Source organism: Myxocyprinus asiaticus, chromosome 37, assembly GCF_019703515.2.
Source record: "Myxocyprinus asiaticus isolate MX2 ecotype Aquarium Trade chromosome 37, UBuf_Myxa_2, whole genome shotgun sequence".
NCBI classification, from domain to species: domain Eukaryota; kingdom Metazoa; phylum Chordata; class Actinopteri; order Cypriniformes; family Catostomidae; genus Myxocyprinus; species Myxocyprinus asiaticus.
In genome coordinates this window covers 14,674,332-14,702,199 of record NC_059380.1, presented here as the reverse complement: position 1 = coordinate 14,702,199, position 27,868 = coordinate 14,674,332, and the positions used below count along the sequence as shown (strand labels likewise).

Genomic DNA, 27,868 nt, shown 5'->3' with positions numbered 1-27,868 from the left:
CTTTCTTTCTTTCATTCATTAAGCCTTTCTTTCATTCATTGTCTTTCTTTATTTCTATCTTTAATACATGTGACTGTACTTGGAAATAGAATAACAAACACACCTCTCCAAACTTCAAGGCCAAATTTAAGGATTTTCTGAAGTCTCTGCAGACATGTATTTTTGTTGTTGTGTAGACTTTTGTTCACAATTGAAGTCTGGCTCCCTCTTACTGTGTCAGAACTGACGGAAGTGCTACATACTTCCTTCAATTCTTTCCTCCTGGGACCAACACAAAGTGCTCTGTCAGAGAACAACACAGTACTGCAAGAGAGATACATGAAAGGACCTGTTAGAGAACAGGGGTAAGATGTTTTTTCCTCTTTTTTTGTCTTTTTTTCCCTTTCTCACTTTCTTTCTTTGTCTCCCCAAACTTCTGATTTTTAAGCATTAATTTTTAATCATTAACCTGGACTGATAGGTAATCATTTATTTATTTATATATGTATTTATTTATTTACTTTCCATCTGGTGATGGAGTAAAGAGTTTATTTCTCAGTCCACAAAGAGGATATTGTATTTTGTTGATCACTGTTTACATTAACTTGGGTGATTGGGTTTTAAAGCTTAGAATCTTGTAACATAGAAGCTTTTTTAGAACTCATAAACGTGTTGTAGAATGTTTTAGGATTCATAAACATTTTAAAGGAATAGTTCATCCAAATATGAAAATTCCTGCATCATTAACTCACCCTGATGTTATTTCAAACCAGTATGCCTTTATGTCTTCCGTGGAACACAAAAGGTGATACAATAGTCAGTATGTTAGTCACAGTCACCATTCACTTCAATTGCATATTTTTTTTTCCATACAGTGAAAGGTAACCATTCTACCAAACAGGTTGTCATTCTTCTTTTGTGTTCCAAGGAAGAGAGAATTGCATACGGTTTGGAACAACATCAGGGTGAGTGACTGATGACAATTTTCATTTTTGTGTGAACTGTTCCTTTAAAGTGGCTTCTGACATCACTGAGGAACTTGTTATGCAACTTGCAGCCTTCAGCACTAGATGGCAGAGTAATTCAAATGCAGAGGCTTTGCCTCTTTGCAGGTTGGCAATGGCAAGTTCTCCTTAGAAAATTCCTAATTCTGCCTAAAAGAGAACTAGCGCATTATAACAATCAAGACATAATGTTTTAACAAAAAATATATTGCAGAAAACATCAGCATTAACGCTACACTCTTAAAATTAATGGTTCCAATAAGAATTTAAAAGGGTTTAAACCTGCACAGGAGAACATTTTTATTTTAAAGAATGTACAGTAGATAATAGAATAGTATTACTAAACATATATAAAATGAAAATAAATCTCTTTTTATCACTCCTTATCTTTCTGTCGCTGGCTTCTGTGTTGTCTGATGTCACATACCCCCATTAAAACCTCTTAGTGTCTTACCCTCCATTTTAACTATTTAAAGTACATTTTCCTTCCAAGGGATTAAATATTTTAAAATAATAACTCACACAACTGTTTTTTTTTCCTTCTTTCTTTCTTTGTACAAGAAAATAAAAACAAAACAAGGTATGGTTATTTTTTTTCACACAAAGATAAAAGCTTTCGATATATGTTTAATAATCGTAAACACTAAATTGGGAGGAAGATTTGAAAAACAGACATACCCACTAACAAGGTACCAAAAAAATACCATGGTATTAATATTCATAAAAAATTTTGGGGTAAGACTGATCTAACTGTGAACTCGGCAACAGTAGGTTGAAAGTTCTACAGCTAAAATCGGTCCCCAGTGGCCGAAGCTGGAAGTGTTGCGTTTGGGCATGTGTGAGCTCCAGTTTCTGGGTAAAATGTAAATCAGGTTGTAAAGCAATTTTTAGTTGTAAATTAAGCTATAAGTCTATATTTCTACAGTATATGTTTATTTATATTTAATTCCATATTTTATAAGCCATACGCTAAACTCAAACCCCAATCCAAAACCTAACTGTCAGTGGAGTCAAATGTAATCTTAGAGGAAAAATGCAACCTCCGAATCACCCTTACCATTGATTATGTGAGAGCGATACTTCCTGCTTTCAATGTTGGTACCATGGCAATTCCATGGTACTCTTTGAAGTGTAAATAACATGGTATATGCAATGTGGCATTTATGCAGTTACAGTACCATGGTATATACTGTATAGGCAAATTCTAGTTAAAGATTTGGATACCCCTACTATTTCTTTATTATTATTATTATTTCACATTTTATCATAATAGTTCAGTGTTTTATACTTTATGAAGTCATCAAAACCTTAATAACACAAATGGACAAAATAATGTGCAAATGTTAATATTAATTCAAAACTATCTTATTTTTAGTTTCTTCAGAGTAGCCACCCTTTGATTTCAGTTATGCACATTCTGAACATTCTCGCAACTTCATGAAGTGCCACCTGAGATGCTTTTTAAACATTACTGAAGGAGTTCTCTTGTATCCTGGGCACTTGGCTGCTTTTCCCTCATTATCCTGTCCAAAGGAGAGAAAACAATCTTAGTTTTGTAAAGAAATAAGCACAATTTATATTTACTCTTCAAAACTAATTGTTAACATTTTATCAGACGCCTTCAAAAGGTTTATAAGATCACAAGAAACATGAAATAAGTGTCCACATTTTTGACCGGTTGTGAACCATATTATTTCCATCTGATACCACTGTACCATGGTATCACCACAGTACTTTTTTGTAAGGGATGTTTTCATCTACTTTATAGAATTGCTCACTAGAACTATCTGTTGCTTGGTCATCACTACCAGGAGTGTGTGTGCATGTGTATGTGTGTGTACACTAGTCGACTAATTTTAAGCATGAGAGAGCAAGTGAATCTATTGTGCCTGTCACTCTAGTTGCACCAGCAGCTATCTGAAACATTTTGAGCACACAGGCTCACACTCAAGAGTTAGCACGTCTCTCTGAATAATAGTGCTCCTCACAAACAGGCTTATCCAATAGAACACCTGCAGAAGAGTTAAAACTGCCACTGACAGTCACAATCGCCCTCTGGGAATGGGGTTATCAGCCAGGTAATCGAGAAGGAACAAAGACACCCAAAGGTAGGCACGATTTATGCAAAAAATCTGCCACTTTTAGCTAGACAACTAGAGTTCGATTAGATTCACACATGGATAGCCAGTGTGTTATCTGGGATTTATTGTGAGACTTGTTCACATACGTTTATGTGTGTGCATGCGTGCGTGCGTGCGTGTGTGCGTGTGTGTGTGTGTGTGTGTGTGTGTGTGTGTGTGTGTGTGTTTAGGTGTAGTAAGTGTGTGTACTGGTTACACAGAAATGATAAAGAGAAGGGAAAAAAGCACTAGAGTAAACATCCTCCGAAATTGAAGTTCTAGCCTCAAGACACTGGGACGTTATCCTTCATTTCAACTCAGTCTCATGAAAATTCATACATATTTTACAAGTTGGCTATTTCGTATGAATTTGTACGATTTCATCACGTGCAAATGCCCAGATGTCTAATGCGGAAGCAAGTGCGAGTTTCGAGCACGAGGCGTTAAGGACATGCTTATTAATATTATGCCCTTACCCAAACCCCTTATCTAAACCTAGCCGATCATTAGAGTTTGTAAACATAATAGGAAGCTGTTGTGTGTGACAGAAGCAAGTAATTGTCGCGTATTAGATGGAAAGTCATACGAATTCATACGAGTGCAGTCGTACGATATCATACGAATTAGCCAAATTTAGAAAAGTCGTATGAAATCCTTGCGATTTCGCCATGAGAGTGTGTAGTTTTTTTAAGTCTCGTCTTGTTTGTTTATTAAACTTTGTTGAGTCTTTGAAATCAGTTGCGATTGCACCGCTATTACAACATACCCTTCGAGCAATCTGGGTTTGTGTGACTTGTGGTTTGTCTTTTATCTTGATTTAACAAGTTTATCATATAAAACAGATGATTCTTTGATGTTGTGTTAGTGTATTTGTGTCTATAGGGGACCACTCGTCATCCAGGTGTAGCAGAAGGGTTTTTGAATTCCTGCCTTGGCCTTTTGACCTATATTTGGTGAAAGTCCATTGGCTGACCTTCAGTGTTTGGAATAGAAGCCTGCAGTGCCTCTGGTGCCTTTGTTTTCAGTTACCCGACCTGATCCCGAGCCAGTAGGCAGCAAAGCCACCTCCCATTAGCACTTAGCACCCAGGGGAGACGCTTGCCGAGGGGCTTTCTGGAAGTGCTCATCATGCTTTCTAACTGGCTGTGGATAAATTTAAAGGAATAGTTCACCTTAAAAAGAAAATTATGTCTTAATTTAGTCATCTTCCAATGTCGTTCCAAACCATTATGACTTTCTTTCTTATGCAGAAGAAAAGTAGGATTTTGTTAATGAATATCCAGTCTGTCTTTTCAATACAATGGCAGTTGATAGTGACTCACTTTAAAGTTTAAAAATGGTTTATTGCTGAACTTTACGTTTATCTTACACAGGTAAAATATTAATTGTTCACTGATACTTAGTCATATGCAGAAGGTGGACAAAACAACAAAAACTGTGAGTCTCTGGCTCTAAACTGAACTCATGGAATTAATTTTTATTATAGTTTCGAGATTAGAGTTAATGTTAGAGCCTCAAGATGTTGACTTTTACATTTAAAATAATTTAATGAAATCAATTTGCTTTTAAACATACATCAGACACTATTACTGTACTAAAACCTGGATGTTTTAATAAAATCATTGGACTCTGGTCATTTTTATTCAGTGTTTTTTTTTTTCTTTCTTTTTTTTCTCTTTTTTTTTTTTAAAACCAACATCAAGTTTTTATATTTTAATTTATATGAATATATATCTTAAATGTAATATAAATCTTATATGTACCTTAGGTCCTGTGACTGGTAACCATTTCAATAACCTTTTTAATTTTTTATCACCTTTTAGCCTTCAGTTCATCTTAAATGGTCCTGCGTGTGACAAATGATTTCTTAGTACAAATAGTCCATGTATGTATAATAATTATAAAAGAATTAGAAAAGTGCTGTTTAAATGTTGTAGATGGAGTATAGCATATCACACCGCATGAAATGTCAAGTATTTCATGTCAAATTCCCACTTAAATAAACTCTACACAAAATCAACTGATCAGCTTTCACTGGCAACTGCACTGCAGGTGAAAATATGATGCATCTGTATAGTTTGTTTATTATTAAAATGTCCCTACCAATGTTAAAACCAAAACTACGACCTTGAAGGATACATATGTCTTTAGAACAGGATCTCGTATTTTATGACCACAATACAGTGTGTTGCATCTTCAAATGGTGCAAACCCACAATATTGTGACCTTATAGTCCTCATAATAAAAGTCACATTGTGTTTGACTGAGCAGACCAGTTGCTTTGTATAGGGATAGCCAAGGGTGTCACTAGACTTAAAATGTAAAAGAAAGTGGTACAGAAAATGGTGAAGAAAGTACAATAAATTCACTTTTACTCTATTAGTTGTGGGTTTTCATTAATAGACAAACTACAAAATTATTTGGCAATAATCTATTACAGCCTTAAATTAAGTCATGTTAATGCTGTACAATTAAAGTTAATCAATTCACAGAATAAAATGCATTAGGGCTCTTAATATATAGCCTATCCACTAACACACAGTGGCACGTTTACTTGGTCTATTAAAAAACATAAGGAGTATGTATCTCAGAGAATTGAACTCAAGATTTCTGTCACCACTTAGCGAAGATATTATCACTGTACTTAAATACCATATTATGTCATTCTTTTTAATTGAATTCAAATGCATCTTTTCCCTGTATTTTTGCTTCTTACGGTACTTTATTTAAATTTAGTTGATAATTTATTATCTTTTCAAGCAAAGCTTGATGACAGAATGAATAGCCAAATCAAAAAAATATGTATACAGGTAGGTCTATACAGTAGGTATGGAACTAATATGCTGACTAATGACTTAAAAGGACTAATATGCCATTTAAAGGAATATTCCAGATTAATATGTTAAGCTCTATCGGCAACATTTGTGGCATAATGTTGATTACCACAAAAATTAACTTAGACGTGTCTGTCCTTTACTTAGAAAAAAGCAAAAATCTGGCTTACAGTGAGGCACTTACAATGGATGTGAATGGGGCCAATATGTAAATGTTAAAATAATCACTGTTTCAACAGTATAGCCACAAGACATAAACAATATGCATGTTAACAGGATTTTATTGTGATGAAATATGTTAAACAAAATGATATTATAACCAATTTTACAACTTCATTGTCATGATGAACTAATGCTGTGAACCCTAAAACCCTAAAACTGCCATGAAAAATACAATTTAAAAAAAATTTAGAGCTCAAATAATACACGTTTTAACAGAAGAATTAATGTAAATGCTTTTATTAAATTATAAGCTTCACATGTCTGCCCTTAAACCCTCCAAAAATTGGCCCCATTCACTTTCATTGTAAATGCCTCACTGTAACCTTTTTTCCTTTTTAAAAAAGAAAAAGAAAAGAAACAGAGGGACGAGTGTTACTTTTTGGTAATCAACATTATGCCACAATTGCTATAATTCGAGCTTAACTTGTACTGAACCCGAAATATTCCTTTAGCTCTAGTGACACTTTTAATTGACAAATGACCTTGAACAGGCAACATAGGACCTTTGACAACACAAAGCTCAACTGATTTGTGTTATAGCTGGAACTGTTATTGAGTTTAGAGACCTGTAATTTTCTGTACCCCAGTGCATTTGTGAGCTCGTTCAAACAGAGACCCATTGATCAATAAAATGCTATAATTATTTTGTCCTTGGGTCAAAATGGTGAAACATAAAAAGCTAAGTGTGTACTCAGTCAGAAATGTTCACCTGACCCGCCCAGGACTTGTCAGTGAAGGTCCACAAGTGCAGGGGTTGACGCATCAATATTTGGAGATATATCGGGAGAAGCATGTATAAAGTGAGAGTTATGGAAGTTTCCAGATTCTGACAGCACCAGAAAGCTCTATGTGACACCTGGCATAACATGACTTCTAAGAAATCCTCTGAGTTCTTTTGAGGCAGCAAGTGCAGAGACTTATTTATTCATCTTAGGTTACATGATCTAAGGGTATATTGGAGTGTGGGGGTCGGGTGTTCAGGCTCAAAGAGAAACACTCTACAACCTGCGGAAATCACATGAGCATTCACGCCGAGCTGTCTGGCACTTCTTGCCTGCCGTTATTTATCCAACCACAAGAAGAACATCCAGATGGTTACGGGGTTACCATCACCCCTTAGGATGAAGTAACATTGTTTGCTTAGGTGACCTTAACTGGGGTCAGAATGGCTGTGAATGAAGGGTGACAGCAAAAATAAACAGGATCATTACATAACGTGATACAGTCTGGTTGGCTTCTGTGAAACTCAGTGGCTGGGTGGTTGTTATGGATGTTATGATGTGTATTTAATGAGTGTGTTGTTCATATGTTGTTGCTGCCTAGCTGTAACCATGATTTAGATCTGTTAAATGACCTCTTGTATGTTTGACTTTGAAGTCATGGCAAATTTTTCAGAAGTTTTTTTTTTACACTTTGGCGTCTCTCTTGCTGGGGATGCCTGGTCTGCCAAGATCAGAAATTAACAGGGGCTAGGGGCAGAAATGTCACAGAAATTGAAAAAAATCTAATAAAATTAAAAATGTGGGGTAAAAAAAACAAATAATAATAAATAAAAATAATGCCCTCATAATGAATTCTTCTGTTTTGTTTGCATCATCTAATATATTTTATTCTAGGCCTAGTTCAATATATCATCATACAAACTATGATCTGATGCTGATTTAATTTGATAGGTAATAACTTAATTACTCAGAATGAAAATGCATTTTAATTATTTATTTTTAAAAAATATATATATTTTACATGAAAGTATGACACACAGTGTGTTTTTTATGGTTACAAAAAATATGCCCTTATTAAGAGAAAAATGCCCCTGAAAATCAATTCCTTAGGGCAAATATTGCCCCTTAATAAAAAAGTTTGTATTTGAGTTATAAAGTTGTTTAAATCATCGTTTTTACAGTCATTTTAGGGTTTATGGCATTACATCATCATGGCAATAACGTTGTGAAATTGGATATAACTTTACACAGAAAAATCATGTTAAAACATTTTATATATTTTATTTATTTATTTATTTATTTATTTATTTATTATACATCTTGTGGCAATGCTTTTCAAACAACGAGTATTTTAACATTTACAGATTGGCCCCATTCACTTCCATTGTAAGTGATTCACTGTAACCCAGATTTTTGCAGAAAAGGAAGGACAAACCAAATTAGTTTTTATGGTAATCAACTTTATGCTGCAAATGCTGTTGATTGAGTTTAACTTGTATTAAACCTGGAATATTCCTTTAATTTACACAATGTAGAGAATAATCAATATACAAACTTGTAGAGTATTCACATAATACAAAGTATACACATAATCAGGGTTGGGAGGGTTACTTTTGAAATGTATTCCACTACAGATTATAGAATACATGCTGTAAAATGTAATTTGTAACGTATTCTGTTAGATTACTCAAGGTCAGTAACGTATTCTAAATACTTTGGATTACTTCTTCAGCACTGGTGGATTGTTTCACTTGTTTTGACTATAAAAACTCTGCCAGTACAGTAAGACAAAATGCACATGTTCAAAATACATTCTCTGAAAAACCTAAATATCTTATGCAGTGTTGTTTCTAAAACAAGATAAATCAAATTGATGTTGCTTTAAGGATTTTTAGATATTTTTTTTAGGAAAACAATACAAAAATTATCAAAAATACGATTTTTGCCCTAATATCAAAGGTCTTACTAGAAAAAAATAAATTATGATCCAACGTGAATTTTCTTGATAAAAAAATATGATTGTGCCTGGTAACATGTGCATGTAAAATGGCTAGAAATAGCATTTTAGCTTAGCGTAAAGCTGACAATTTACACAAGGTTTATTTCTATTTCTTCTGCTCCAGACTTACTTCAAACGTACTTCTCTGTCTGCTCATATGAATGTAACACAACATAAGAAAGTGTTTCACCGCTGTTCAAATGCACTTTGGATCGCATCATTTATATGTATAAATGTTTCCATCTGAAAGGACTAAATATTAAATGAAACTAATGACAATAAAATGCAAAGTAATCTCTTCAGTAATCAAAATACTTTTTGAATGTAACTGTATTCTAATTACCAACGATTTAAATTGTAACTGTAGTGGAATACAGTTACTTATATTTTGTATTTTAAAAACTTAATCCCGTTACATGTATTCCATTACTCCCCATCCCTGCACATAATACAAAGATTTACAAAATGTGCAACAAGAAGTGTGTGGGGCAGTTAAAGGGGTCATGACATGCCTTTAGTATTTTAATATGTATAAGCTTCACTTATAATATTAGTAAAGTTTTTTGCACAAAAAAATAAATAAAATAAAACAAAATATTCATATATTTGTAAAACAATCATTTTCCACTCTCATTCTGACCCTCTGTGAGAAACGCTTGGTGTTTGTGCTGCTTCTCTGGTAGTGCTTTGTTTTACAGTACTGTTCTACATTTACTTACTATATAATTGCAACAACTACAGTAGTTACTAGGTACTAACCCTAACCCATATTTAAGTACATGTATTTACCTAATATTACTCAGTACTTTCTTGGGTAAGTACACTGTAAGCATACTGAAAATTCACGTACTGTAAAATAAAGTGCAACCGCTTCTCCTTTAAGACTTGACAATAAACGCCTGTCAGCATGAACAAAGAGAGAGATGTTAGTGAAACCAGTTGCAGTTTTTAATGATGAAGATAATCTACAAACAGAAATAGCACAAGGCTTGATAAACAAAAGAACAACTTAGCTCAATGCCACTATGGACGAGACTAGACAATGAGTGAGGAAACACGAAGGAATATATACAGACATGGGAATAACACCACAATGAACAGTTGGGGACACTGATGGGAAACTGGTGAATGTTATGATGGTGCCTGCTGGGAAATGTCGTGTGGTGGAAAAACTACCACATAAGTCCATGAAAGGAGTCAAACTAAGAGTCCGTGAATATGAAGGGATTGTGACATGAAGCTCGGAAGGCAGAGCCGTGGGAGGCTCGGAAGGCAGAGCCTCGGGAGGCTCGATAAAGGAAGATGGAGCCGTGGAAGTCTCGATGAAGGAGATCTCCAGGACCATCGAGGCTGGGGAGAACATGGTCTCCGTTGAAGGGTGCTCGGAGACCACTGGAATCAGAGTAGCCCCCCGAAAATTCCTCTAGGGCTAGAGCAGGCGTGAAAGCTGGCTCTGGGATGGACGAGGCTTCAAGAACTAGCTCGTTGACTGTGGCAGACGTGGGCATTGGCTCGTTGACCGAAAGACCGTACTGCAAGAGTGTAGTCCTCCTCCAAGAGTGTATTCCTCCTCCATTGCTCCCACAGAGAAGGCTGATCCACTAAATAACAATGCCAGATCCATAAATTGGGCCAGGGTCCAGGGGCTTTTGCCATAAGGCATAAGGGACTTCACTGGTTCATTCAAACCATACCGGAACATGTTCTTCAGAGCCACATCATTGAAGTTCACCTCTATGGCCAATTCACAAAATCCTGCAACTTACTCTTCCAGCGAGTGGTCCTTTTAACGCAGCCGGAAGAGTCTTACTGATGGGTTAATTCTTTGTTGTGGTCTAATCTTCCGTCAGCAAAGAGAGTGGGTTAGTGAACCCAATTGCAGTTTTTAATGATGAAGAAGGCAATCTACAAACAGAAATAGCACAAGGCTTGATAAATAAAAGAACAACTTAGCTCAATGCCACTATGTACGAGACTAGACAATGAGTGAGGAAACACGAGGGAATATATACAGACATGGGAATAACAACACAAGGAACAGCTGGGAACACTGATGGGAAACAGGTGAATTTAATGATGACGGTGCCTGCTGGGAAATGTAGTGTGGGGGAAAAAAACTACCACATAAAAGTCCATGAAAGTGTCAAACTAAGAGTCTGTGAACATGAAGAGATGTGACAACGCCCACTGTTATGATTGGCTCTCTGCCCTTGACTAACCTACTTTCTCCTTGCCGTTTATCTGCTCGCCACTACTGGGCGGGGCTACGGAAGCATTTAAGGTAAAGTAGGTGTTGATGTGTTGTTATGGAGGCGATCAGATGCAAATGTCTATCACAGTGTGACATCACTAAGTGGAGAAAGTAGACAATGAGTCGTTTTGGCAGCTTGGTTTCAACAAACTCATTTTGCAGTGAGGAATAAGTTTTGAATTCTGATAATTACAGTATGTTTTTATAGTACAATGGCCACCATAACATGGGACATTGAAAATCAGTGTGATGATTCTATTTTAAACTTTAACATGATTGTTCAGACAAAGAGCAACTAATGGAGGGAATACATTTATTGACTGTGGGCGAACTTTGATTGCATTACTGTAATCAGTGTGTGTCCTGACATGTAGTCAACTTTAGTGCAGTGAAATATGCAGTGGAGAGAGCCTTTTCAAGACACCTTTTCTTTAATTTACAGTGTGATGTGAATAGATAGATAGATAGATAGATAGATAGATAGATAGATAGATAGATAGATAGAACTTAAATTATCTACTTAATTTGTATACAGTACATAAAAATATTACATACAGTATGTCACAATAGCTTATCATATTGATGTAGGGTTCACAGAATGGTTTATATTCTGGTTATGTTTAAATTTAGCAGCACAACTTCTTTCCTGTGCTTGTCTCATATTGTAAGCCCTGCTCTGTGATTTATCCCTGTTGTTTATGTGTCATTACCCTGCGGCTGCAGCTGTGTCAATGAGCCTGAGTGAGTGTGATTAACAGTCTGCTGACTGGATCTCTGACCAGTGGTAGTGGTGGAGGAAAACAGCAAGCTTTACATTCACCAGTTGATGGCTGCTGTCGAGAGCACTCTGCTTTTTCACTCGAAATGTATTGACAAATGGACGGGCTGCACTAGCTCTCCCTGAGAGTATCATGTCAATCTCTCACGGCCAGTCTGGTTTGTTAAACACTTTGCTGGCACACACCTGACCATATTAGAACCCTCATGTTGTGGCTGATGCTGATGCAGACTGCGAAGGTTGTTGTACCTTCCGGGGAGATCTTTGTGATTTGAGGTATTTAAAAATGCAGCACCACAGACAAACAGCATGAGATAAAGGCTAAGGACTTTTTATAGTCTTGATGTGGTAAGAAGTAATAGCTGTTCTAGCCCTAGTGTGCCAGTCACTCTCTCAATGCTGAGCAACCTGACCTAAATCTTGGCTACCCAAGCTGCTGTCTTTGGTGGTAGGAAGAGTGTGGTATAATAAACTTTTGGTAATGTTGTTGGTGAACTTTATTTGATTAGCAAGATAAAGATGAAGATATCTCCATCATGATGTAGCACAATGTACCTTGTAACATAATGAGGTATGTGCCAGGAGAAAATTTTAGGGATGTTAATTGAGATGATGTGAGAATGGTGTGTATTATAACAACGTAGAAAAAATAATAGTATTTCTCGACTGGACAGTATAATCTCAAAGGTATGAGCTTTAGTGATTCCAAGAAATGACAAAGATATAAATCTGTGGAGATATTGAGTTTACCAGTCAACTGACTCTTTGATCATTTTTACTGTAAGAAGGAACCTGCACCATGTTTGAGAAACTTTATGTGAATTTCCACTCGACTAGAAATTCTGCATGTTTGAAAAAATGTTGTTATTGCTTTGTATATAGTTAAGTGGTTATATCAGTTTTTGAAACTTTTTTCACACATCTCTGAAATTCAAGAATTTTAACAAACTTACTGCCATTATGCATCATGCAATTTGTTACTGCCTTGTAAAAATACTATAGGAGAGCTGATTTGAAACATCCATTGGAGGAAGAAAGAAGAGGAGGAGGAAGAGATAGGGGGAATCTCTCATTGCACACTCTTACTCTAATCTCCTCTAACCAAATTGTAATTATTTATTAGGCATATTTATTTAAGTTTTAAACATTACATTACTGATGTATTCTTACTGTTTAATAACAACATATCGTCTTTATATTGCCATTACAATTATGCTTATCAAAGAAGCCTAATATAAGTTATACTGTATTACGTGTCTAGTAATTTAAACCTATCATGCGCAGACTGCGGAGACTCCCTATTGATTTCAATGCTGTTTTTTTAAACACTTTTTTATCCTTTGAAATAGTTTACAATGGCTTTCCAATGATCAAAATATATTAATACAATTTATTAAATGTCCCATTGTCTTTGATAAACTGTGAAAGATGCCAGAAAGATACATTTAAGTTGCACTTAATGGACTTTTTTTCAAAGCTCTCGTTATTTTACGAATGTTTTTACGAACTACTTGGATAACGATGCTTTTGGGAAATGCGCCTTAGAGATTAAGTATTACTTAAGAGCTTCTAACATTCTCAGCCTATGACACTAAAAAGTGCTACACTGCCTGCACCACCAAAGCGGTGCCCTTGGTCTGACAAAATCACCACCTCAAGGAGCAATGACAGCTTTGACATCAGTGATGTCAAGTGCCAGTGGCTCTCACATGTCTTGTTACCAGCATTGCAACATCAAAATAAAATTTACTGCCTGGTTCTTCGACCGACAGGTCTTGGTCTTGGTCTTGGGGATAGGTCTTGGTCTGGATCTGGGTCTTGAAAGGTCTAGTCTTGGTCTGGATCTGGGTCTCGAGGGGTCTAGTCTTGGTCTGGGTCTTAAGGGGTCTAATCTTGGTCTGGATCTTGGAGTGTCTGGTCTTGACTACACCTCTGGGTATGCACGTGTGACGTAATCGCATTGGAATTTGAAACACGCAAGTACTGACGCATGTCAAAAAATCCGGAAAAGCAGCTCTGCTACAAGTGAGAGGGAGGAATGCTGTATGGTAGCTTGGTTGGTTTTAGTTTAGATATGTATTGATCTGTTTCTTTACTCACAATGGTGCATTTGTGTGCTTATCCTGGATGTCTTAACCAAGATAACGTTGGTATCATGGCAATTCAAATACATCACACGAGAGACTGCTTGGACTCTACCCTCTCGTGAAGCTTACCCTCACGTTGCATTAGAGTTAAAAGTACTTAAATATTTATCTTTTATTCACACCAAGGAGTGATCGTATTGCTTTAGAAGACATTAATATAACTGCTGGAGTCGTATCGATGACGTTTATGCTGACTGTCTGTGATTTTTGGAGCTTCAAAATATTAGTGTCCATTCACTTGCATTTTAAGGACCTACTGAGCTAAGATATTTTTCTGTTTTTCTTCAAATGTGTTCTGGTGAAGAAAGAAAGTCGTACTCACCTGGGATATCATGAGGGTGAGTAAATAATGAGAGAATTTAAATTTTTTAGGTGAACTATCCCTTTAATAGGTAGATAAGGTCTAATCATGCGAAAGCAGTTAGCAGTTCTAATGATTTTACATACTTTTTTTTTATTTTTTATATGTTGATCAAACTTTAGCTGGGAGTCCAAAATAATACCTACAAATTTTAAATCATAAACAGGGGGCCTGGGTAGCTCAGTGGTAAAATATGCTGGCTACCACTCCTGGAGTTCGCTAGTTCAAATCCCAGGGCATGCTGAGTGACTCCAGCCAGGTCTCCTAAGCAACCAAATTGGCCCAGTTGCTAGGGAGGGTAGAGTCACATGGGGTAACCTCCTCATGGTCACTATAATGTGGTTCATTCTCAGTGGGGCACATGGTGAAGTTGGCAGTCTCAGACACAGAGGCAACTGGGATTTGTCCTCCACCACCCAGACTGAGGCAAATCACTACATGACCACAAGGACTTAAAAGCACATTGGGAATTGGGCATTCCAAATTGGGAGAAAAAAAGGGGAAAAATAAAAAATCATAAACTTTCTCTATTTTCTTTTGATCAATGGTAATTATAAAATCATTGATTGTTTCCTTTCTAATTGAGAAACACATTGATACAATAGTACACATTTTGTTTATCTTTTCTGTTTGAGAGTTTACCTGGGAGAACAGACATTTTAAAATAAGAGTCCCCGGTGTACATCTGGATAGAGGTCTGCACGGGACAGGTTTTTCCATCCTGCTCCCACAAGTTTCTGTCACGCACCCAAACACTCCCGCTAAATTGTACTCCACATTCACCCACTCTCTGCCCGCAGTGATTTTCTTCCTGACCGCTCACATTCCCACAACCCCGCATTTGTTTTCCACATAGAGCAAAAGCCATACAAATAGAAAACAAGTATACACAAGGAACGTTTTATTTTTCTGTTATTGCTATTATCAGACAACGTGTGAAAATGAAGCTAATTTGACTTGCCTGAAGTTGTTTTTTTAACACTAAATTGACCATTTTCTAGTCTGAGTTTCACATCATTTGATGACAGTGTTTGCTTTGCTCTGCCATTCTTCTAAAGCCCCACTTAAAGAAATCCAATCGGGTCCCATGGGTCTTGCAGGGAGTTCCGCAGGAATGCAGACCTCTACATCGGGCTTGTTTATAATGAAAAAGTCCCACATTATGCACACATCTTATTTTTTGAAGTTATTATTGGGATTTTGGCTGCACATTAAACTGCATTTAGAATTTCACTCAATTTGGACTCTTGTAACCTCTGTGTTTGGGCTGCCCTGTTACAGTAAGGAAAGGCTAAGAACATTATATATATATATTGATTTTAAAAACTTTAAAAAGACATTAGGTTTCTTTCTTCAGCTTTATATCTTGCTTCCGAACAACCATCTAAATCTAGCAATTCTGTAATTTGACAATGAAAAACAACCATTTGGCTCGTAAATGTTTCATTTTAGGAGCCAGTGGCTCCATAGTGATTTTTTTTTAGTCTGGAGCCCTGTTTATGTCAAAAATATCAAGTACTTTTTATTCCTCAGTATACGACCCCTTTAAGTTCTAGGCTATTAGCTCCGAAAAAGATCAATAATTCAGAATTCAGTTGTTTACTAATAAATACATGACTCTGGGGTTGTTCATGCTGATTTGTCTTCAGCAAGCTTGTAATTTAGTAGATAAAGCTGTTTGCCAGAGGAAAATTTTTAGCACTGTGATCTGTTTATGATGGTAAAATTACTTGAATATCTGTTGAGGACTTTCTTTAAAAAAAAGGGTACATTTAAATAATAACACTTATTAGTGTGCTCATCTGAATTCAGCTCTTCTTGAATCAGGATCCAAAAATAGCATCCAGCTGGTGTCACACTTGAAATACCATGTTCCAAAATTGAGTAAGGCAGTTACTTGGATGTGATTACTGGGGTAATAAATGTTATCATCTTGACACCATCTTTTCAACACGCAGCTCTGCAAATGGCCCGTTTGCCCTGCCGTGACTCACAATAACAATGAACCGAAGTGAAGACAATTTCTGGTTTGTTCTTTCAACCTCAGCTACACTCCACCAATATTTACAACCTAGAGATAGTTCAGCAGCACTTGCTTGTCAAATACCCCCATCAGCGCAAGATTCCTGCCCCCCTTCCTTCTTCCCACTAATACTTTTGATGCTAATTGTGGCAGGCACTGGTTGTAAATTTCACATTGTAAAATGTAAAGCATGTATTGCTGTTGTGATGTCAGACTCCAGTTGTTTTGGAGCCTTGAAAGACACACTGACCTTCCAACACCAAAGGCTTCATGATACACACCCCAGTAACACACAAGTGTACTTAGACTTGCACCATCTGCTTCAAGGGAGATACTTCTTAGCATCAGAAAATACCCAGGGGGAATTCACATAGAATGAATTGTCAACTGACAACATTATATGAGCATTGTTTTTGTGCTGGATTCACTAAAGTAATTATGCAATTCAGGTTACAGAGTAAACATGGCCAATATTTTTGTGCTGAATGCAATTTGCACATTGGAATCCCTGATCTTGCCAGTGGTGGTCCTGACATCTTAAAAAGTTAATTAAGACTGCTTTATTATCTATCCAATCACCATTCTAACACTTGTCAATTTAACAAACAGAGCAAATCACACTATGCTATCTACAGACTGACAAGCATTTATTAATGAGTGCCAAACAATCACTTGGTTTGAGATCCTTCAATAATTTTGATTTCATTTTGTCTTAATTTGAAACTCTCTCTTCACCTGTTGTATTAACCACAAGCAGGCTTGAAGATGCACTAAACTGATACTGAAAGTTAATTGGCAGTTATGGGCGGATTCAAAACACTGCTTCATGAATCTTCAAAACCGCTTTGAACCCATGCTTTATAGTGCGTATCAAACTGGCTATGTAAAATGAGTTATGCAAACGAGACTACGCCTCATCATTCTGTTTTGAAACGTTTCAAAATATTTCATGGTTTGACGTTCATGGTTTGATCCCATAATCAACCCCTGAATCAGTGTCAAATGTATGGCTGTAACTGATCTCGAGTCAGTTTAGCTATAACTTTTAGGTTCTTAAAATCTAACTGATTCAAATAAGATATGCTCATTTAAATTTAGTCATTATAAATTCCCCGTCAATCACCTTGAGTTAAGTTCCCTCTGAAATACACAATGACGGTGGTCGAGCCAGCTCCTTTTATACCTGTATGTCCGGGGGAGTGGCATGCAGATTCCACTCGCCAGTTCTCATTGGCCTTTTCTCAAAGATCAGAGGTGTTTGGGGCTCCCAAGAGCGACCCCTAGTGTCACTACATCGACACAACGTCGAGTGAGTGACAGAAGGGGAACTTGTGTTTCACATACACTTGAGCTGGATTCCCATACTGACAATATGTGAACTGTCATATGAGCTTATCGTTACAAATGTGTATTGCACAAACTGTATAGGCATGAATAAATGTTGATACACATATCGTTTTACTAAGTATGAAAATAAACTTGATTTAGAATCAGTAAAAATAATAAAAAATAAAAACATATAACATATAACTTATATGAAGGTCTACATCTTTTGCAAACATTCATATCTGTGTATTTGAGGATAATACAGATTGCCCTTAAAGAAAATGTGAAAATATATGACAGTAAATAGTTTCCAAAGCATTGTGTCATTGTAGTTGCTTTCCACTGGAGTCCTCCCATTATATCTATGGCTGTGTCCAGCAAATGTCTTCAGCGTACTGTGTTTCGAGCGTTTTGAAACATTGACTCGTTTTGCAAAGCAATTGGTTCAACTGATTCAAAGCTTTGTTTCTCACATCACTACTAATTGGCTTGAAAGATTACTTTTGGTAATGATTGCAGAAGGATGCTTTTTCAACTATATTTTGGATGGAAGCAAATTATGTTATGTCATTTCCATATATATTCTGATTGGCCAGTGTACTAATGAGATGAGCCTTTGTGCTGTCAGCCTCTTCCTTTTCATTTTTTTCGAACTCTGCAAAGGTCTGTCCATGAACTATCACTCTGTGGCCTTAAGCAAGGTACTAAATCCCAATATCATCTAGCAGGACTGCCCCTGTATTATGTATATGTAAGTCACTTTGGATAAAAGCATAAGCTAAACGATTAGTTGGTAATCAGCTTATCGTATTTGAATTTGAACACTAATATGTAATGTTGTGCATCAGGGTCAGAAGTTAAACAGGGTTTGGGGAAAAAAATGTCCCAGATATTGAAAATATGGGGGCAAAGCACTTCCATAGTGAACTCTTCTGCTTTTTATCTGTTATCTTACATTTTTTATTTTTCATTAAATTGTATTATCTTATAAGCCTCTTTAGTTATGGGTTTAGCACAGGTTTAGTGCCTCTGCTGACACCATAGTGACATGGAGCTGTCAAATATCATCTGTTACAGTATATTTTGCAATATTTACAGCTTCATTTGTATTTGCTGTTAATCTGATTTTAAAGGTAACAACCATAATTGTTCAGATTGAAAATATTTTTTTTCTTAAGTGATTTAATTTGACAAAAGAGGGAATTTAACAAAAATGGACAGCATAATGTGTAATTTTATATATTTATAAAAAATAAAATAAACATGTTCTCATTACAGGTAAAACATGCCCCTTGGGCATAATACAACCCCTTAATCTAAAAAAATAAATAAAATATTCACAAAAAAAGTTATTAAGCCACAATGAGTTCAAAACATACATTTCAAACTTAAACAACTCTGTAAAATACAGTATCACCGCAGTATTGGATGTCCTGTTATGCCAGGACATCCAGTACTAATTTCAGAGAAAGCCTGCCTACTAACAAACCTAATTTACCCCTGAAGAATTTTATTGAGCCTTCATAAAATATCTTTATATCACTGGTAGTACTTTACTTAAATGGTGACGGAATTTACTTGAGACCCATTTATGTGTAATAAAATATTGATTCCACTTTATAAATAGACTAATAACTTATAAATATCTTGGACAGTCACAAAATGAGACTTTTATATTAAATTTAAATTAAACACAATGACTGACGCATTCAAGGAGTCATGACATGCCTTTTTTTAATTATTTTAATATGTTCGTTGAGGTTCGCTTATAATATTAGTAAAGTTTGCACAAAGAACTCCATATATATTTGTAATACATGATAATTTTCCACCCTTATTCTGACCCTCTGTCAGAAACGCTCGGCTTTGGTGCTGCTTCTCCTTTAAGAATTGACAGTAAACGCCCACTGTCATGATTGGCTCTTTGCTCTTGACTGACCTGCTCTCTCTTTGCCATCTCACATCTCACCACTACTGGGCGGGGCTATGGAAGTAAAAAGATAAAGTAGGCATTGATGTGTTGTTGTGGAGAGGGTCAAATTCAAATGTCTACCACATAGTGTGATATCACAATGTGGAGCAGAGCATGAAAATTTTGGCAGCTTGGTTTCAACAAATGCTCTTTTTGCAGTTTGGAGGATGTTTTGAGTTCTGAAACTTACAGTATGTTTTTATAGTACAATTAACTCTTACATGTGAAAATGTAATTCCTCATGTCACAAACCCTTTCAGTCTCAGGATTTCATTAAAACATTTTCTGATTCTGATCACATATTTGTGTCATAAACGTAAAGAGTTTAAGGAACAGAGTAATATTTGCATTTTCATCAATCACACTTGTCACTATGTAGGACTTACTCTGTGGTTCGTCTGCATACATCTGTGCAAAGAAAAAGTATTTTGTATTCCGAACACTCTCGTGTACATGTGTTTACATAATGTTAGCATCCCATGCCAGCAGCGTTGAAAGATCCAAAATAAAATTCTCATTAGTTTAATAGACCTGAAAATGCTCCATTAAAAGGTAATTATATTTGCTTGATGAGAGCAGTAAATTAGCACAAAAAGAAACGGTTGTCAAGATCTGAAACAATAATTGAATAGAGAGTTTACTAGAAAAGAATGTCTTTTCTGATCCATCATTAACAGCCAGTAATTAACCAACAGTACATTTTTAACATCTTTTGATGACAGTGCTTTTACCTAATTAAGTTTTTAATCGTCAATACAGATGTGATCTTGATTAATTTGCCAACTTTTCATTGATTCAGATCCCTTCCAGAGTACAATATTCAAAAGTCTGATTCAGAGTAAATGAAGCTGTCACACCTTGTTTGTTCTGTGTGTACAAATACACACTTTATTTTGATGTTTCTTTATATTTCATCACACAGGCGAGAATACCATGTATTCATTAAGTTATCATTCCTGTCTTGCCGATCTAAAGATTTAAAGACTCTTTAAAGAAGTGTCTTTAAAAACTTTAAAGTAGAGCCTTCCAAAAGTTGCGCTCTGGTCAAACATCTACTATAATTTAATGAAATATGTGCGCTCTATACTGTATGTTACTTGCAAGAAAGATTATTTAATCAGAATACACAGCTCCTTTTGAATGGTCATTCAGTGGAGAAAGATTGATGAGACTGAAGATTGATGAAGTTACATATCTACCTGTAGGGGTTAACATGGTGGCCCTTGCCAGTTATTTTTAGGTATTTATAATTCAGGAGGAGGTGACATCCTTATTTTGAAGTACATTTTATTGGATGAAAATTTGGATACACACATCTGAGCAAGGTGAGTATATCTGCTAAAAGTTTATTTTGTCAATGTTTAGAAGTACACTAGCATACCGATGGACTCAAGGCCAACAGACATTATCTAAAAGACTCAAATCTCCCATTTTGATTTCATAGGGATTTTAATAGTTGATGACATACCTACAGTACATCTACAGTACAAATGTGGTCTCTGTAACTGATTGTTTCATTCAGCTTTGAACATTTCATTTAACCTTATCAGTGATGTTGTCCTTTGGTGTTTACCTCTGTTTTTGTCATTAGAGCCATAATTTCATGCAACATTAGGTGTGTAATTGTGTGTTAAATAACAAGGGTGAGCAAGGATCACATTGCTGATGAATGCAACATGGTTAATGAGACTCAGTGGACACAAAAGCATAGTTACATACAGCTAACTCAGACAATAACGTTGATTGTTATCATGCTAATGAAAGAAATATGAAAGAAAGAAATGTCCTACCCCGGTATCTCCAAAAAAGGTGTGTTTTGTTGCTTTGCTCTACTACCCTGCTGATAGGTAAACCAGTCTAAGCTTGGTCTTAGCTGGTCTCCCAGCCTGGTCAGCCTGGTCTGTTTGCTGGTTTCAAAGGGGTTTGGGGTATTTGTCAACAGGGAAAAAAATGGTTCAAGGAACGAAAACAAAAACTGAAAACAAACAAATAATTTTGCAGAACGTAACCGAAAATGGGAAAAAAATATATTTTAAATTGTTCCGGAGTGAAAACGTTATTTTAAAATGCTGTTAACCAGTTATAACCGGTTAATTTCGTTATGATAATTTTTTTATGAAACCAAAGGCCAAAGGGTTTATCACAGTACATTTTTAGAATTACACCAGAGATTCTTTTATACAGTATATAGAGATAACAACCTCCGCAATAGGTGAGAGCATAAAGGTCAACTAGCATGTTACGACAGTAAGTCACCATTTGCGGATACCATACAAACAAATGAGCAATAAACCTACCTTTCGCAAAATCATCTGTGACTTCTCTTATAAAATGTCAATTTATCGTAGTAAACTCCACACATAGTTCATTCCAAAATGATTGTTTAGTGTAAAACATGTTGAAGATTAGCGGATAGGTGCTCAATTCATTAAGTGATAAGCTGTTTCCTCATAAAAGCAGTTTATTTAGCACACTGAGGCATCTCCTCCATAGACATCCATTCAAAAAGAACATCCTCTTGTCTCCTCGGTAGTGTACTGCCCATAGAATGTCTATGGGAGCACCGTGTTATGCTATTTTAGGCTAAGCTTGTAGGCTCCCCTAGAGAAGTTCGAACTACATGACTTCATGTTGCCCGAAAAAATGAAACATGCTTTGATCCTGAAGGAAACTGCTGCATCACACATTTCTTTGCCTAATTATCCATTGTGGTTGTCATATTCTGTGAATGAAGACCTTTTTAACAACTATATAGAATTATTACATATACATGCATGGCTAATCCAGATACAAGGAAAACATTATTAGAGGTAAAAAGTAAATTTCACAATTGATTACTAGTTGTCACAGAATTGTTGTTAGATATGATGCATTAATACAGATTGATGCTGTCGGGTTTTGTAAATTAATGTAATTTAATTTACAAACTGATACTTTAACTGACCCTGCGCTCTGACCCCAGCTTGGCTGGGATATGCAAACACTTGGGGGCAGTGGTAGCTCAGTGGTTAAGGCTCTGGGTTACTGATCAGAAGGTTGGGGGTTCAAGCCCCAGCACTGCCAAGATGCCACTGTTGGGCCCTTGAGCAAGGCCCTTGACCCTATCTGCTCCAAGGGTGCCGTATCATGGCTGACCCTGCACTCTGACCCCAGCCTAGCTGGGATATGTGAAAAAGAAGAATTTCACTGTATATGTGCAAATGTGTGATGAATAAAGAAAATTATTTAATTATTTACTGCTAATTAGCTGTATGCTTGTTATGATTTCTATGCTGATAAATGTGATAAACACACAAAAAATTAGCTTATTTTCGTGAGGCATGTGGCTTATTTTGGGCAGAACTTCTGAACCGGAACCAAAAATACCTTTTTTTCTCAGAACGAACTGAAATGAAAAACATTTTGTTTTTAGTCCCTGTTTGTCTGTTGGTCAGCCTGGACCAGCTGAAAACCAGCATGGATAGACTTCAACTATTGACTATGCCATCTTAAATCAGACAAGACCAGCAAATCAGCTTTGTTAGTCAGTTGTTAGCTTTGGTTCTCAGGTGGTTTTGCACAGAGTAATCTGGGCCTTATGTAGACAGTTATGACTGGTAAAGGGCAATAATTATTTATCATTTTCATGTGTCAGGCCTCCAGAAGGCAGCATAAGCATGTCATTTTGCAAAAGATGAAAAGACAGTGGAGCAGCCCACCTGGAACAACACATCCCTGTCTCTCTCTATTTGCTAAATGGCTTGGAAAAGCACAACTAAATCAGAATCTCTACAAAGTTCATATTCATTATGAGTCTTGACTATATCATCATGTCCTGACACACTGGACTGCCTGCTGCTCAGTATTTCTGAGATTCCAGTCTGTTCTCCACATGCTGAGTATCTACAACCAAGGGTGATTCTTCTAGGTGGGCTCAGAGGACTAATGCTTGCCTCAAGTGCAAGATTTATTTTCTTTATTATTATTTTTTTTTTACTTTTTCAAATGAATTAAAATCATATTTGTTTGACAGTTGTATTTATATATATGAATAATGGTGGCGTCATTGGTTTCTTTTTTGTGATTTTACTGGAAAGGAGTGTGTTTGGATGAGAGAGAGAAATTAAAGGCAACTCTACATGACGATTATTGACACTAAATGTTGGAACGATAATACTTAATGTAACAAAGTTTTTTATGACTGTCACTCAAAAAAAAATCTTTTTGCCTATTTTTAAGATTTAAAAATCAAATGTAATTGTGTAATGTTTATCAAAAATAAATGAATAAAGCTTAAAATATGTAGTTTTTTAAATTAAAGGTTCCTCAATTCAATTTGATGTAATTTTATGAAACTGAAATGCATAAATCGTATTTTTATTTTTATTTTTCCATCTACAACGCCTCATAAATCACTGCAATGACAATATGGGTTTAGTAAATCCCATAATGCACAGCCATATCGGATAAACATTCCAGATGTTTTGGGCGAGCGCCAGATGTCTGTGTTTTTTGCAACACAAAAGGCCCATGTTAGGTGTTATTTATCCAGAAAGGTGATTTGAAGGGCAAATACCAAAAACAGTCCATGACATACTAGGCTTTTTTAAAAAACATTTCATATTAGAGCCATTTTATAGCCTTAAAGCCAATATACTGTATATACATTAGAAAAACTGTATGCTTTTCATCTGGTACCATTTTATGTTACCCTGCCATTTTTTTAGCAGATGTTTTATTGGGTGCAATGGGGTACAGTGTGTTTCCTTGGGTCAGTGGATCCTGTCTGGCTCAGGCTCATATCTAGTTCATCTCCCTGTGAGCTGCAGCACTCAGCATAGAAAAGAGAGTAAACATGCACAGATATGATATTTGGTATATTCTTATGGTGGCGTTTACCACTCTCTCCTGCAGGGTAGTGACCTGGACACTGTGGCTTATCAGACCTTCATATTGAAATAAGTGTTGGGTACAGACACAGTTGTTCACTCTGTGGGAAACAAAGCTGACACATAAAAAAATAAAAAAATAAATAACATTTACCATGGTGCTCCATGTTTTTTTGGATGTTGTACCATAGTAGTATTTAAAGTACCTTGGAGTATCATGTAAATACCATGGAATATAAATATGGTAATCAGTCAGTACCATGGTATTGAACAAAGTACCATGGTATTAACATTTGATACCATCAATACACCATGGTACTTCTACCACAGTAGCAATAATAATTTTATAGTTAATAGTTAAGTAAAACACAATACTTTTCCAGGTCAGACAGGAAGAATATTATTGTGACTCTAGGTATGACCTATTTTTGCACAGGTGATGGGTTAGAGGAAAAGCTCACTCAAAAATAACAATTAAGTCATTAATTACTCCCCTTATGCACCTTATGAATCTCCATGCAGATTTATGGTAACTGCAGCTGTTACTTCAAGGAAATAATTCTACCTGATCTAACCCATGAAATTAGCTTTGTACGGTCACCCTAATGCATTCTGGTTGATTCAGGGTATAATATTAATAAAGAATCATATTTTTTGACTTGACTAAAACCAGTAAATTTCGATGTTACCGCACAAAGCCCATTTTATAGGTTGCACTGAAAAAAAGTGGTAGCCTGCAATTGATGCATCAACGATTTAGTTATGCTTGATTTAACCCATTCCAATGCCTTTTTTTTTTTTTTTTTGGTGTAACTTAATTTGTCAAGTAAATTTAGAGATTGAACAATATTTTTACTTGAGTAAAACCAGTTAATTTTGATGTTACCACATGAAGCAAATTCTTTAGATTACCTCACACATTTTATTACAGTGTAAGTTAGCAAAGCTTCGTCTACATAGCACTTTTTAAAACTGTTTGATAGAATAAGAAAAAAGAAATACGCTAACCTTCAAAAGTTTAGGGTCACTTACACATTCTTTATTTTTTATATTTTCACATTTTAGAATAATAGTAAAGTCATCACAACTATGGAATAATAGAAATGGAAATATGGGAATTATGTTGTGACTAAAAAAATCCAAAATAAATCAAAACTGTGTTATATTTTAGCATCTTCAAAGTGGCCACAATTTGCCTAGATTTTGCAGAAATGTACTCTTGGCATTTTCTCAACCAACTTCTTGAGGTATCACCCTGGGATGCTTTTTAAAAAGTATTGAAGGAGTTCCCATCTATATGCTTGGCACTTAGTGGCTGCTTTTCTTAATTATTCGGTCCAAGTCATCCATTTCAAAAACTTTTTTTTTTATTTATTTTTTTTATAAAATTGTAATTTTGTAATTAAATACATTAATCTGTTGGCACAATTATATTTTTGTCAACAAAACTAATTTCAAACATATAAGCATACACCTTCAGATCAAAAGATTTTTAAGATCATGAGAAACATTTCAGCAAGTGACCCCAAACCTTTGAAAGGTAGTGTAATTACATCAGAAAAGGTGCACAGCTGCATGGTCCCGGGTTTGACATCACTAATGCCAAAACAGCATTCATTCTCACAAATGTTTTTACTTGATGATTCATTTTGAATATGTGGGAATTTGAATGATATTTGAGAACTACAGTAGAGGGGAAGATTTTCTGTGAATAACTACCTAAATTTCTGTCTGTACCTCACGCAATGCTATAGTACGGCTTTAGAAGACTTTGAATATAGCTCATGGGTCATATAAACTCCTATCATTGTTCTTTATGGTGTTTTTGGTCCTTTTTGGAGCTTGATAGCTGTGACCTCTATGAACTTTCATTGTATGGCTAAGAGCTATGTGAAGATTCATCAAACACTCTCTTTTTGTGTTCCATAAACAAAATAACAGCATGATTTGAAACTACATGGAGGTGAGTAAATAATGAAAGATCCAGCACAATATGACCAGCACAATATCACGAAATCCAATGCCGTGCTATAGCATAAACTTCTCAAAAGACTAATTTCTCCAACTCACAAATACATTTCCACTTTAACATTTGGCAGACACTATGAAAAGAACTGAGTTGTGTGATCTCGCCCCATTCTCAGACACTCCAATACACATGAGCCAAGACTGGATAGCAGAAGTGTGCATTCATACAGATGCAAGTGGCCCAAAACACCTGTGTCACCTCGATGCTACAGGGCTCTCCATCAACACCAGTCAGCAACAGGGTACTGTGGAGGAGGAGGCTTTGAACGACGCTCCCGCTCTCTCTCTCTCTCTCTCTCTCTCTCCTTTCCTCTCTCACTCTCTCAGGACTGGAGGAATAGATCAATGCTGTAAATGGTCTTCCTCTCCCTGCTCACTACTCTCATTATTATTTTCCATCCTGCCACTCGCCAGTCCATGAATAGTCAATATCAAACCAACAGACAGGGAATGAGGGACCAGATGCTTAGTACAATGCTTGTATTTATGGAGAGCTGTTACCAACCATGTGGGACAGAGCTTCTGTCAAGGATTCTAGTTTGGATTCTAATCTCTTTTCTCTATTTGAGGACCAATGGACTCTCTCTTTGGATTTGTCATGTTTGCCAACAGTGATGGACGCATTTGTCACAGCGGACCTGTGAAAGGCTAAAACTCTGTGGAGAACCTAGAATGTTCTTGAAGACCTAAAGGCTGATAGTTTTGGGTGTTATAAAAAAAGACACATTTATCTTTTGATATTGGGGACAGTGTGCAGGCAAACCGGTGTGGAGGGAAGCACATGGTTGATAACGAGTGTGTTTTTCTGTCAGGTTTTCCCAGCAGTCTTTTGCAAGTCCTTCAGAGAGAGCTGCACACAGTGGATTAACAGGGAGAATGTTTCTGTGGGCTGGAAGCAAAGCTCAAAGACCAGGAATTGAGAGAAGGTAAAGTACATTGACTCGACAAACTATAACTAAACCACCTGACAGCATCATGTTTACTTATTACTGTCTCGGTATGAGGATTGTTTGATTTAATGATGATTACAAGTGCAGAATGAAATAATAGGGCATAACGGAATAACTGTTTTAGTTACAACTATAAAATAAACATCTGAGCAATATGTACTCTCAAAGTTCTAGAATTGCTCAATTTATATTTATAGCAGGGAAATTCACTGCTATTGTTATGTCGTATTTCATTTAATGAAAAAAATCACTATTAATGTAACATTATAGTTCATTTACAGTTA

The 27,868-nt window shown here is 36.0% G+C and overlaps 1 protein-coding gene across 6 annotated transcripts in view; it reads left to right on the top strand.

Annotated features, from left to right (window-relative positions):
* Positions 1-290: 290 nt before the first annotated feature.
* LOC127428069 (calcium-activated potassium channel subunit beta-2-like) overlaps positions 291-27,868 on the top strand; it is a 41,230-nt gene continuing 13,652 nt past the window's right edge. Inside the window, exons 1-3 of one of the 6 annotated variants that reach the window (XM_051676131.1) lie at positions 291-344; positions 855-944; positions 27,447-27,560. In XM_051676131.1, coding sequence (XP_051532091.1) covers positions 27,511-27,560 — 50 coding nt within the window. In that variant the 5' untranslated portion in view covers positions 291-344; positions 855-944; positions 27,447-27,510. Of the gene's footprint in view, positions 345-854; positions 945-2,362; positions 3,092-10,122; positions 10,945-11,001; positions 11,162-27,446; positions 27,561-27,868 lie in introns of those variants that run through there. The other 5 variants (XM_051676128.1, XM_051676133.1, XM_051676129.1 and 2 more) reach the window with 5 other exon arrangements.